The sequence below is a fragment of the Silene latifolia genome, chromosome 2 (genome assembly GCF_048544455.1).
Source record: "Silene latifolia isolate original U9 population chromosome 2, ASM4854445v1, whole genome shotgun sequence".
NCBI lineage: Eukaryota > Viridiplantae > Streptophyta > Magnoliopsida > Caryophyllales > Caryophyllaceae > Silene > Silene latifolia.
In genome coordinates this window covers 168589351-168603337 of record NC_133527.1, presented here as the reverse complement: position 1 = coordinate 168603337, position 13987 = coordinate 168589351, and the positions used below count along the sequence as shown (strand labels likewise).

At 39.0% G+C, this 13987-nt stretch overlaps 1 protein-coding gene across 2 annotated transcripts; it reads right to left on the bottom strand.

The window, feature by feature from the left end:
- Nucleotides 1-601: 601 nt before the first annotated feature.
- Nucleotides 602-12019, bottom strand: LOC141643324 (KH domain-containing protein HEN4-like). Of its 2 annotated transcripts, XM_074452436.1 has the most exons (8): nucleotides 11427-11537; nucleotides 6249-6797; nucleotides 4314-4661; nucleotides 2897-3142; nucleotides 2531-2764; nucleotides 2346-2428; nucleotides 1268-1379; nucleotides 602-929 (listed from the first exon to the last, which is right to left on the bottom strand). In XM_074452436.1, the coding sequence occupies exons 2-8, from the start codon at nucleotides 6753-6755 to the stop codon at nucleotides 798-800; spliced, it is 1662 nt and encodes a 553-aa protein (XP_074308537.1). In that variant the 5' UTR covers nucleotides 6756-6797; nucleotides 11427-11537; the 3' UTR covers nucleotides 602-797. The 2 variants fall into 2 exon arrangements, with proteins under 2 accessions (XP_074308537.1, XP_074308538.1); XM_074452437.1 differs by lacking the exon at nucleotides 6249-6797 and having other exon boundaries at nucleotides 11427-12019.
- Between the last annotated feature and the right edge of the window lie 1968 nt (nucleotides 12020-13987).

Sequence of the window (13987 nt, the reverse complement as noted above, 5' to 3'; positions counted from 1 at the left end):
CGATTCTTGACTCTTGCGAATGAAAAAGCCAAACTTGGGAGGGTCAACCCATTAAATTGCTTTCGACTCTCGAAGGAGATTGCCCACCGTCGGTAGGGGATACTCCTGGTCAACACCAAAAAAAAAAAAAAAAAAAACATATTAAGAGGCTAAATAAAGAAAGAATTTAAGGAAAAAAAAAAAAAAAAAAAACATATTAAGAGGCTAAATAAAGAAAGAATTTAAGGAATATTTCACTAAATATGGAATAAATGAGTTGATTCTTACATTTCTCATGATATATTCCTTCAGAAAACCCTTTCATAAATTTACGTGAGGAGGGAAATTACCCAACTTTTTCGGGATTGGTTAGATGTTTAGGACGCACTCAACAAGAGTTCATTTTGGAGGGAAATTGAGAGTGTTACATTCTTTGGAGAGACCACATTAATTAAATCTGTTTAAATTACTCCTCTATATAATAGGGTCTATTTATAGAGAAACTAAAGGGCTTTGAGGCAGATTTGGATGGATGGCCGCAAAACGGACTTCGATATTAAATACTACTACTTGAATGACGGGAAATGAGATACTACTACCACTACATATTAGTGCCTCCTCATTTGACCCAACAAAAAACAGCCATAATTGAGCACAGAAGGATAGTAACTTGCCTAGTAGTAATCGCAAATACTACACAAAAAAGAACCTCATATCACATTTTCCCGTGGAAAAACTAAGCACAACGGACATCCCGCAATCATCAGACACTCCCTCCACTCTAATATCTACAGAATCTGAGGAGGAGGAGAAGAAGTTTAAGCAGACATTAGAAAGGCTTGTAGAAGGCTCTGAGCAACCAAGGTCTGATCACGTGTCCCGGAAATAATCACCATTCCGTCATTTCCGGTTGAGCTAGGATCCCGCACTTCTACTTTTGCGTTTGATATCTGATCAAAAAATTCATATTGTTACCTACCTAATAAGAAGCAAAGTTATTTCAAGGACTTGCTTGGGATTAAGGTAATTATTACCCTGAGTAATAAAGCCTAAAACAAGAGGAAATAGGAGGAGATTGGTGGTTCGTGGTGGTTGTGGACGGTGGAAAGGTGAGGTGAGGGAGGAATCATTACCTCACATGGAGGCAATACATTACTAATAAAGACTCCATTATTAGAGCAACTATTACACTTTCCTCCATTTTTCAGTTCATCTAAGCTCTATAAATCTAGTGACAGTTACCTCCTTCCCAAGGAGCCCTAAATGATACAGTAGATTAGATTATTACCACTCGTAGACGATGTAAATTGCTACCATCTTCACCAAAGACGGCACTAAACACGTCTTTACGAACTGCAATCTCCACTTTTGTATTGGTCACTGTAAAAGATTTCTTGCCACTGCACACGCGATCAGACAAGTCAACATATCTTTCAGCGAGAACATCAATGACATTGAAACAAAAACGGAAAAACAGAAAGTGAGATCTCTGAGGTTTGCCACTTCACTCAATCACACGTGGGCCCCCCTCTTTTTGAATCATAAAACTTTGACTCGTGTTTACAAATCCAGAAAATGCAACAAATTATTTTTTTCCATATAGTGATTCTCGTAAAGACAATTGATTAGAACAAAATTGCCGCATTCTAAACTTGTGGCGAAGAGATATGGTCAAACAAAGCTTTTGGGTTCTAACTTCTAAGTGATACCATGTGCAACGTGGCAAACCTCATAGGTAGTAGGTACCACGTAAATTTTCTGAAATGATAAAACTATCTTTCCACAATTCATCACTTTTTCACCAGCAAACCATGGATTATGTCTATAGCATTTAGCCATAGACTTGGCAAATGAGTCATACAAGCCGAGTTTTGGTTGTTTTTGGATCATTAGTTACATGTGATGCCGATATCAAGCAGTGGCTATAACGGTTTTTGTCTCAAATCAATCATTTCGGATCCGAATCTAAATCGAGTTGTTCTTTTTAGGTCTAGGCAAGTTATTCAGATCGGGTCTTGTAAAGTAACACATTTAGTGATGAGCTAGCGGTGAATGTGGGAACTTGCAGCCAATATATACAACTAGGCTTTCGGCCAAGATCTAACATGGGCGGAAATTGAAGGCCCCATCTTTTGGGCTGCAAGAATATGGAAAACTTAGACTTAGAGACAAAATGCAGAAATTTTTGTGAGGGTAATGCTGGAAGATTGCAGAGGAGGCAAAAGAACCATAAAGCCTTTTCAGCCTAAGGATATACGCATCATTCGTGATATAAAAAGAAGTGAAATCCCAACCGAATAGCACAAACACAAGAATATAAAGAAATTTGAACACCAAGAAACATATATTGATATGACTGAGCTGACCTGCCAAAATCAAAACCATCATTAACAGTTGCTGAATTGCCAGCACTACCCGTTCTTGTCGTCAAGCTGGATCCAGCAGAAAACTGTAAAAATACTCTACTTAACACCCATGGCAGAAACAATAACCAACCACAACATGAACAAAAGAAAAAAGAAAAAAAAAAGAAAAAAGAAAATACAGTAACCTGCGAATGGGGGAGCATAGGTGGTATAGAACCATTAGTGTTCGTAGAAACCTTGCACTCGTGCATCTTGCTTGTTACTGAAGAAATCTTGTTCCCTTGAGAAAGCTTATTAAAGAGATTATGTGGGAGAAGAGGCAAACTGTCTTTCGGCAAAGATGCATTGAAAACTCTCTCTCTCAATACCCAAGTAACTTGAAACAGCGCAATTTGTACATTAGGATAATCACCATCTATCTGCAAGCAGATATAACAATTAACAATCATCTAAATTTCAATAAAGTCAACTATCTGAACCTCGTCAAGTCAATTGGAACTTGGAAAAGGTAAAAAAAAAAAAAGTAATAGTCAACAACTCCCAAAACTCACCTGGAGGACTTTCTCATCAACAGTGGCACCGGCAGGCAAATTATCAAGTTTCACAACTTTTAAGGTAGCGCTATTGGCATTATGTATAGTTGACATGACTGAGACCTCTCCATCACTAAGCCAATCAGCTTGATATGGGGGGATTAATAGTCTTGCGGTCACTGTATTACCCTCCTCTGATGAGACCAATTCATTAAAAACGCGAACAGTAGCATTTTGTGCAATAGAGTATTGTGATTCCCTGTTCTTCAGGTGTCAAAAACAAGATATCATTTAAGTACCAGAGGCGCATAAATAGGGATGACACGGGGAAAAAAACACCCATCCAACCGATCAAAATGGATGAAAGGAAACCCGAACTAAAAGAATGACAGATGAATGGTGGTCGGTGGGTTAACTAAAAATGCTTCATCCAAGTCCTCATCCTGATATTCTTCCCTAATTAAGATATACTCCCTCCATCCCGGTCAATATTGTCCTTTGGTTTTGGCACAAAGACCAAGGAAAGAGGAGGGGGCCAATTACTAAATGACAAATGGACCAAATTGAGCGTGAATGATTAAATTGCTCATCAAATTCATTCTTCAAATAGAAAGGACAACAATTGACCGAGACACCCAAAAATAGAATAGGACAACAAGTGATCGGGACAGAGGGAGTATACTCCATTTTTCACACCTTCTAAACCTAATAAAGCAAAACTCACTACTATATTACTCCATTTTTCACACCTTCTAAACAAATATTTAATTAAAATACTCACTAGTCAACCAGTTAACAAACTAGTTCGCTTTATATTTTTAGGTAAATAGTTTTTTTTTTTTTTTTTTTTACCTTTTCAGAAACATAACTAGTTATCCCTTGTCTATCACTTGATCACGCGTTTCATCCGCGGGTGACATATAGATGGGTTGGAGGTGATAAGTTTTGTGGGTGACGAATGGGTTGGAATGTTGGATAAAAATTTTATAATAGTAACTTGATGCACCGAGAATCCGAGATGAACGGATAAGTTATAGTGATAAGTTTCGCATGATATATGGGTTGGATGAAATTTCTAACGTAGTAGATTTACTAATTAAAAAATAACCATTTTTTTAGTATCCAACACTTTTATAATGTACCCTTTTGACTAATGTTATCTTTTACTTTACAGATAAAATAGCAATATTACCCATAAGTCAAAAGAATTTAAGAGTAAAGGTATCACCTCTTTTGTTACTTGTGTGGGGATAGTACAAGGTCACACCTTAATTTCGATAGATATAGAACGGGCCATTTTTTATGCAATAAATCACAACAGGAGAAATGGACAATATTGGGAGGGAGATTCTTGAAAAGGCAAAACTAACAAACTCATTTTGCCACATTAAACTAGTTACCTAGGAAATTTTAAAAGCCCGGGACAAAATCATACCTCAAAAGCGGATATGGTGACAACACGCTCACAGCCAGTATCAGCAGCAGAAAAGAATATAGCAGCTTTAGTCTCTTCCTCGATCATCTTTACTTTTTTTCCTTTATATCCTATTACACCACCAGCTGAGTGATAGGGACATATAAGCTTGAAGACCACTTTAGCTACTACTCCTCCATTAGCGGTATTGTCCACATGTGCATTGCGTGTGTCCATTTTCATGCTTCGGTCCAGAAACTGAGAGGATGTTGCTTCAGGAGCTCCTCTTTGGATTTCTATTGCTTTCTGCTGAAGAAATCGTGAAATAACCACCAGTGCTTTCTTCACAGGTATACTGCCACCAGTGATCTACAGAAGTGAAGATTTTAAATAGGATAAACTAACGCATACAACCATATATTTCAATTTCTAATGGAGCTAAAAACTCATTACTCTTTGATTCTGGATTACGATGGAACACAGCAAAGTGACCCGCTAAAGTGGCCACTCTTCTTTCTATGGTGAAGTACTCCTAGTAGTCATTTGATGCACTTCTCAATGCAACTTTCAACTTGGGTTATCTGAAAACAGACTCTTTGCTGTTAACACAAGGGTAAAGCTGCGTACATTCGACCAAACCTTACCCCACAATTTGTGGAAGTCGTTGAAACATCGGGGTAATGTTGTTGTTGTAAAGTATACAACCACACATCTCCCCAGTTTATAGAAAAAATATAGTGTCACACTGTTGTAGTCTTATTCTGAACATGAAGCACATCATTAGCATTTCTTGTAGCAAGAATGCAAACTCTATAGATCACTCGTAGTGAGGGATCACCTATTAGACACAGGGAAGAACGCAGATTTGTATACCTGGTATTTTGGAAATCTCTAGCCTTGGTCACGCAGCAAGATACATTCGATAAAATATAGAGAGCAATAATCACAATAAGTTTTCTTATGAGCAAAAGCAATGACCATAAACAACACTTAAATATAAGCATAAAACTAACGATTGAAAGGCTGAAATGTTCCGACCATCACATTCAGTGTATGTATACTACAAATATTTAGGTTGACTATGACTTTACCCCTAATTTACCTTAACCCTAGAGTTGCTCAATCATAATAACCCTAGCGGTTGTTTCCGAATGACCCAATGCAAGATTCGGAAACAGCCTCTTTGTGTTGCTAACACAAGAGTAAGACTGCGTACATCGAACCATCCTTAATCCGCAATTTGTGGGAGCCATTGAGGCACCGGGTTAATGTTGTTGTATTGTGTAGAATTATCAAAGAAGATGAAGGTTCGAAGGATTATATGGTCATAACTCATACCCATAGGCATCATGACGGAAATCCTTCTCGTGTTTAATTTCTACAACAAATAATTACAAAACTAAGAGGAAATAATGAGAATGTGGACGAATTAACTCCGCTTTCAGTGGATCCAATGACTCACTATTCACTAAATTGACTACAAAGTAGCAAACACTAAATACAATTGACAATTCCTGACATAATTTCCATTTTGGGTCATTAGAAAACACCCTAAAGTTGAGACACCACCCACTAGACTCCCACCTTCATCCCACAATCTGAGGGGGCCCTTGAGGCAGTAGGCACCCACTAGACTCCATGTATGCACAGAACCTAAACCGATAAAATGTCAGTGTTAGTCATATTCTATCAGAGTACTACATACTTGGCAGAAGTAGCTAACCAATTTCTCCTATGCTCGGAAATAGAAACCAAGTTCCGTCTCAAAATCCCGGACTTGTATTTTCAGCAATGGAATAACTAGCGAGTTTGACAATATCAAAACAAGACCACCCAAATGTAAAAGCTGTCATAATCAAAATGTAGGCATCAAAAGAAACAAACTTTAACTTGCCGCAATTCATAAAATAGCGGGAATTTTGAAAAATGTATACAATTCATTGAAATTAGACATACCTGAACCAATTCGTCTGAATGAGACGAACCAGGCGGAGGCGAAGCTAGTGGCCAAATCTTAATATAAGCGTTGGTCTCCCGACAAACCTTATTAATCCTGTGACCACCTCTACCAAAAACAGCACCCGCCATACCCGGGCCCACGACAAGCCGACACTTAACAACTTCTCCTCCACCACCACCACCACAGCCACCTCCTTGTTTTTCTTCTTGTTCGACCTCGAGCATACGGTCGAAGACCCTAACGAGCGCATCCTGGGCCGGGGAGACCTTAACTTGGGCGCCGTGGACGAGGATGGTTCGGGTGAGTGAGTGGTCCCCAATGACGCAGACAATACGGTCGAGGGCGGTGGGTCCAGCGACGTTGACGGAGATTTTGGAAGAAGTGGCTTGTCGGAGTGAGTCAATGATGGTGCCTTTGGGGCCGATGAGTCCGCCGACGATGTGGGTGTTGCATATGAGTCGGAATTGTACTTGGGTTTCTCTTTCTTGGATCTTTCTCAGCATTTTCAGAGGAATCAAAGATTGTAACTTGTAAAGACCCACTCACTTGTAGTTGGAGGTGATGATTAGAGAAAACGGTATGAGTTAATGAGTATATAGTTCAAGTACGGTTGGCGCTTAATTTAGTTAGGGTAAATTTATTACTAAAAGATAATTGGGCCTGTTATCTAAGAATGAATATTGGGCCTAGTCAAGTGTTTAGCGAAAAAGGAGAGAACAAAAGGCCAGAAGAGTCACACTCACGAGAGGTCGAGAAGAATAAGGGAGTTACTAGCGGTTATTTAACTACTCTAGAGCTGATCATGGGCCGGGCCTATGCGGGCTTGGGCCGGACCGGGATGATAAAAATGGCCCACATGTGCGGGTTGGGCCGGACCGGGCCAAATGAGAGGGCCTATTTAGCAAGCCCAAGCCCGGCCCTTATGGGCTAAATCGGGCTTTTGGGCCTATATGGGCTTTTCGGGCCCTAAAATTTACGACTTACCGAACGAGATAAGTAATATAATACCTTCAACTTGTACTTTAAATGTGCACTTAGTATAAAAAATCGTACAAAGTATGATGAAATACATATGAATTAATCTCCAAAAATAGAATAAAAGACAATCATCGACACATTATAATGCTTAATCATATCTAGTAGATATGATTATGTTACGTGAACATCGCTTTTAAATCTCAATAAATATATACATGAGTTTATAAGGAATTATATATAAAATTTACGCTACTTAAACAAATTTTATAAGAAAAATATTCTTTAATTAATAAATATGGGCCGGGCCGGGCCAAAAGTTGGGCCAAATGCTTGGCCCAAACCCGGCCCAAAAGTACATTGGGCTTTTTTGGGCCGGACCATGGGCTTTTTTGGGCTAAAATAAAAGGCCCAAGCCCTTCAAAAAAGCGGGCTGGGCTGGGCCGGGCCAATGGGCTTGGGCCATTTGATCACCTCTAAACTACTCCGACTAAAGGAATCAATGAAAAATGCATATATAAGGATTGACCAAGAGAAAAAGACAACACAAACAACTACAAATGAGTTTATCTTTAGATCTTTAATTTTATATATATATTTTAGATTTTAATCTATCTTAGGGTAGATTTAGCACGGTGAATCCTTCATTCAACGATAGTAATTAGCCATCTATCCCTTAATTTGTAATTTAGCATTCACAAGTACTCTTATGAAAACTTTGTTAACATTGTATTTTTGAAGATTCATGTGTTTACACTATAAAAATCATACCCAACTACAATAGGTGGGTAACATTACAATTCAAATTTTGAATTGTCGATTATTCTAGACTATAAGAATCATATTACTCATCCTTTAACGCTAAATTATACGGAGTATAAGTAATTTAGCATGGTAAGAATCATATCAAGCATCTACAACTCTGCTTGAACCTTTCCACTTAAAGGTAGATCACAAATTATAGGAGGGAGTTACAACCCCAATCCCAGTCCCAGGGTGGTACTGTGCTTGACTCCACACAAAAAGTGGCGACCATAGTGGAATGATTGGTATAATTAATCTAACATTTTAAATATCATTAGAAAGTGGGAATTGTATATAAGTACTTAACTAGATCGACGGGCAATCACTATAAAGAGCAAGGCTTTACCAATGCTGAAAATACATCCTTATAAATAGTATCTAGCAGTGATTCATTGGAGACTACCCATGAAAGGAACTTGGACAACCCTCGTTCTAGGTCTACTCCTAATGATGAATTCCTAATATACATGGAGAATCTGAACATGCTAGAAGCGTGGTAGATGACATAGATAATGTGAATTAAACGTTATCTACGTAAACTACATAAGAAATACGTAGGATCTTTCAATGTTGATAGAGATTAGAGATGCCTTGAGATATGACTTCCATGAGCATTATAAGCTCTTAACCCAAGAAAATGCTAGAGTTTTCACAAATATTGTAAGATCAATTGATGAAAACTTTTAACTCTTTTAAGGATAATCAAGCAGGGGAGTTACTTAGAGCATCTCCAATGGTTTCCCAAAAGGACTTGCTTGCAAATAAAAAAAATTCAAGCTACTTGCTTGACCATTGGAGCACTTCCATTGAACTAGCTTAAATTGAGCTACTAGCTCCATGGAGCTAGTAGCTTAAATGGTCCTACAAAAAAAATCTACCTACTAAAATAATACATGTGGAAATAGAATTTTTAATAAATAAATGGGTGATATGAAAGGTAGTTGACATATGGGCCCATCTAAGCCACAATACTAGTAGCTTACCATTGTAGTAGTTTCTAGCCTAAAAATGTTGTAGCTTGAAAATCTTATGTGGCAAAGGTAAGCTAGTAGCAACTAGCTTACCATTGTGGATGCTCTTAGGTAAGTACAAGAGATAAAAATTCTCACAACCGCTACTCAAAAGGCTTTATCAAAAACAGATGTAGCCAAGAGTTCATAAGCTTTTTTTTTTTTTTTTTTTTTTTTTTTTTTTTTTTTTTTTTTTGTTTTTGTCAGAGTGAAAAAGGAAGGCTTATAGCATTCCTAAAATTACATAACGTAACAAGCTACTTGACTAAATAACGCTAGAAGCCCGAGTAGCAAATCTAGCGATATAAAGCCAAAACTAAAGACTACATTAAACATTAGAGAAGGATAATGTCGGATAGAATAGTCAGGTTGATGGAGTACGAAATACAAGTTGCAGTCATCGTTGTCAACATCTTGCACACATCTAGCATCTTCAGAATGTCGCCGATACATGTGAGTTGCGGAGAGGCAAAGACCAGGTGTACTTACGCCACAAGAGCGTAGAAAGGAAAGGTGGATTGTAGACCATTGAAACAGCCTACATCCGGTGGAGAATGAACTCCTACACCTTGGTGATGGAACTCTACAGTCACACATACGCCAACAAACCAAAACATACAGCGAGCACAAAGACCATATCAAAAGACGCCCGTCAACCAATCTTCTGTCCATTTTTGCTACCAAGCATCGTCTTGTAACGAATCCAACCCAGACAGGACATAAATCTTCCACTAGAGTCTCATAATTGAAACTTATTATGACTAAAAGCAAATTAACTAAAAGAGACAACCCATGGATAAGAGGACAGGACACCTCAAACATCCATGAATGAACCACTAAGATAAACCTATAGGAGGTTATTATTTGAAAAAATAAAAAGCAAACGAAACCAAGAAGAAACATTATACGGAGAAAAAGACCACCGCGTCCAGACCAACCAACAACATTGCCAGACCCCGACTTCACCCTACCCCGCACATCTCAAACAAAGAAAGCCCCATCAAACATGCAGACACACTAACAGAACCACCACCACCAAACCAACCAATCCACCAGAAACCTAACTCAAAACAACAACACCAAGACACAGCAAGCCGAAAAGAAAAAAGGACCCGACTACCACCAGGAAGACCAGAAAAGGACCCAACACCATAAACATCCACACGAAGTAAAACAAGATCTCCAAAAGCTTAAGTTCCAAAGACCCGAACCACAACTGTCATAACACATGCATGCAACACCCGATTCACCAACAACACCTCCCAGGACCACCGCTTAACATGCAAACAAACCAAACAACGGGCGACACCGACAAAGAACAGTGAAAAATGAAACGGGACGATAGGTGGGGGGAATGGGGGGGATCACCATATCAAACCCAAATCACAACCACAACGACAAACAGGACGCATCGGACACAGACAAAACACTAAACCAAAGGTGGGGGGAATGGGGGAATCACCTCAGGTTGGAAAAAGAAACGGCGACAGACAAGGTAACGGAGGGACGGAACGACAAGGGGGAAACACCCACAAAACATGCAAGGACACGGATGACAAGACAGACGGAGGGAAAGGAAACAGAGAAGGAGATCCATAAAGAAACCGAACCACGGCAGCCCCACCTCCGGCAAGTAAAACCGGAGAGAAAAAACTGGGGAAAAGAGCAAAATAAGATAGGGTGAGAGCCAGATCGAGGTCCCGACAAATAAACGACCCCCCACCCAAAGAACGGAGAAGAAGGGAAAAGGAACCGCGGTGGAAGAACAAGATGCATAATGAGGAATTTCAAGGGACGAGATGTGATGTATCGCCGGAGATAGGCTTTGGGAAGAACCCATCTCCGGCGATAGGCTTGAATGAACTCTCACATAAGTTATCGGACCGTTGATTCGAAGAAATGATCAATAGAGGAGTAAATATTAGGGGATATCATAAAAATATAGAAATGTTCACAATGGTTCAAGTGAGTTTAGGTGAGCCTAGATCACGAAAACTTTCACCTACTCATCATGAAACCAATTCAAGACAAACAAGTTTGTGAGCAAGTCAACAACACATAAAAACAAACCCATTCAAGATAAAAAAATTCTTGTATCCATCGGGTGAACCGTAATCCTTATACTTAAACCTTTATAATACGGAGTAATCCATTTAATTGAGCCTTTAAGAGTAAAGAGGACCGTACTCGCGAAAAACACAAGAAATTTTTCTTCAAGACAAACAAGTTGAGAACATGAAGAAGTCAACAACACTTAAAAACAAGACCATCCAAATGTAAACACTGCATAATCAAAATGTACCCATCAAAACAAACGAACTTTAACCAACTCATAAAATTAAGGTAATTTTGAAAATGTATAGAATTGATTGAAATAAGAGGTACCTGAACCAATTGGTCTGAATCAGACGAACCAGGCGGAGGCGAAGCTAGTGGCCTAACCTTAATATAAGCGTTGGTCTCCCGACAAATGTTATTAATCCTCTTACCAGCTTTACCAAAAACAGCACCCACCATACTCGGGCCCACCACAAGGCGACACTTAACAACTCCACCTCCACCTCCTTCCTCTGCATCGACCTCTAGCATACGGTCGAAGACCCTAACCAGCGCATCCTGGGCCGGGGACACCTTAATTTTAACGCCGTCAACGAGAATGGTTCGAGTCAGCGAGTGGTCTCCGACGACGTGGACAATCCGGTCGGAGCCGGCGGGTCCGAAGGCGTTGACGCTGATTTTGGAAGAGGTGGATTCTTCGAGATATTTAATGACGGTGCCGTTGGAGCCGATGAGTCCGCCGACGATGTGAATGTTGCATACGACTCGGAATTGTACTTGGTTTTCTTTTTCTTGGATCTGTCTTACTTCTTTGTTTTTCGGCATTTTTTTTGAGTTTGCTGTGCTATAATTTTTGCAGGTGTTGAGAGTTGGCCGGTTTTCTCACTAGAAGGGTATTTGGTTTTAAAAATGGTGGTGATGAGCGGAAAGATTTGTAATGACAGCAATTTTGGGGGATTATGGGGTCTAAATTAGTACTCGTACTTTACTCGTTCTAATTATTTGTATACATTTGTTTTTTAGGCACTATTTATAGGTAAAAAGGAGTCTCACTACAACTTCTAATATATAACTAGTTTTGGAGCCCGTGAAAATCACGGGATCGTTAATAATTGATTGTGTTTAAGTGTTTAATTTGTGAATAATTTATATGGAGTAGTCCCCCTCTCAATCATTTGTTTAATTTTAAGGGTTATTTAATGACAATAATCCAACCTAAGTCTCTCCTTCCCCATTTAATCCAACCTATTGATTATCTCATATTAATCTTATCTTTCCTATCATTTAACTTCCATTGATCTCGTCCCATATTTGACCTGTTAGAACCGGTTGCCCAAGAGGTCATCTTTTTTTTTTTTTTTTTTGTTTCCTTCTTCATTTCTCCATTGTTATTTTTCAAAGCTTCTCCTTTCTTCTTCATAAATCTTATCCTTCATCACCCAAAACATCACAAATCCCCACAATTTCGACATCACCACACAAATTTGACATCACCACCCGAACCCCACACCTGCAACCACCCAAAAAATAAAAAAAAGGAGATCTAACAAAATACCAGATGCATCATATTCGCAAGTAACACTATCGTCGGAACCCATTTCTAGCGGCTGTTTTACTTCTTCCTCGAAATCATGATCACCACCACCCACAACCACCACAATAACGACAATACTACCGACACCAACAACCACCACCACGAGATCTGGGTCCGTAACAAGGGCTGTGGTTTTCCGTTGTTGTCTTTGTGGTGTGTCAGGGTTGTCGTCAGAACTCCGTCGGCGGCAGGGAGTGGTCATCGTCAGTTGGGCATTAGTGGTTGTGGGGGTGGTGACCTGGTGAGAGAGGAGGGTTGGGTGAGGATGCGGTTATTTTTAGGTGGTTCGGTGGTGTGGGCTTAAAGTGATGCGGTTTAGTGGTGGTGGTGGACATGCGGTGCGGTTCCGTGAATGTGGTTTTTAGTGTTTGGTGAAGGCTGAGACGGGATGAAGATTGAAGCTTGAAGGGGATGAAGATTGAAGGTTGAAGAGGATGTAGAAGTGTTGTTGTTTTAATGATTTTATTTTTATTTCTTTTATTTTTTATTTCTAAGGATGACCTGTTTAATAGGTTGCCTTTCCAACGTATCAAAATAAGTTAAATGGTAGTAAAGATCAGATTAATATGGGATAATCAATAGGTTGGATTAAATGGGGAAGGGGAGACTTAGGCTGGATTATTGTCATTAAATAACCCTAATTTTAATTAAAAAACCACTCACAAATAATTAAAAAAAAAAAGTAAATAAATAAACACGACTGGGGGAACGGTATTTTAAAACAAAAGTTTAATACACCAAATTTTTGATTCTGGATGGTACGCAAACCAAAATGTGAATAGCTTGGTTGTTTTGAAGTGAGGACACAATCCGTCAAATTGAATTTTCGGGTACTTCTGGTCTTATGGACAATCTTGACGCCATAGAAGTATTGGAACATGAAATTGCGCTCCATTGTCGTCCCTTGTTTTCAAAGGACGGGTAATGTTGGTTTCGACAACCTGGTATCAAATAAGACAATATGAATTGGTATTTTGATGAGATTTTATAGAAAGAAAATCAATGACTCTCAATTTTCTCGTTTGAGTTGCTAATGATTCTTCAATTGCCTGTTCAATTAATGGTTCTTCAATTGTCTCTTTAATTAGCGATTCTTCAATTATCTCTTTATTATTTAACCATTGCTTTGACCGGCTTAAAGATTATAGAATATGAATGGTTTTTTTCACCAACAAACATTGCATTTTGCCTCTTTATTGCTTGAATGAAGATACTGTTTTTATTGTCGTTTTGGTGCATTTTAAAGTACTTGGCCCTATGTTTGTCTTGCAAAGAAACGGTCGTGAACTTTTAT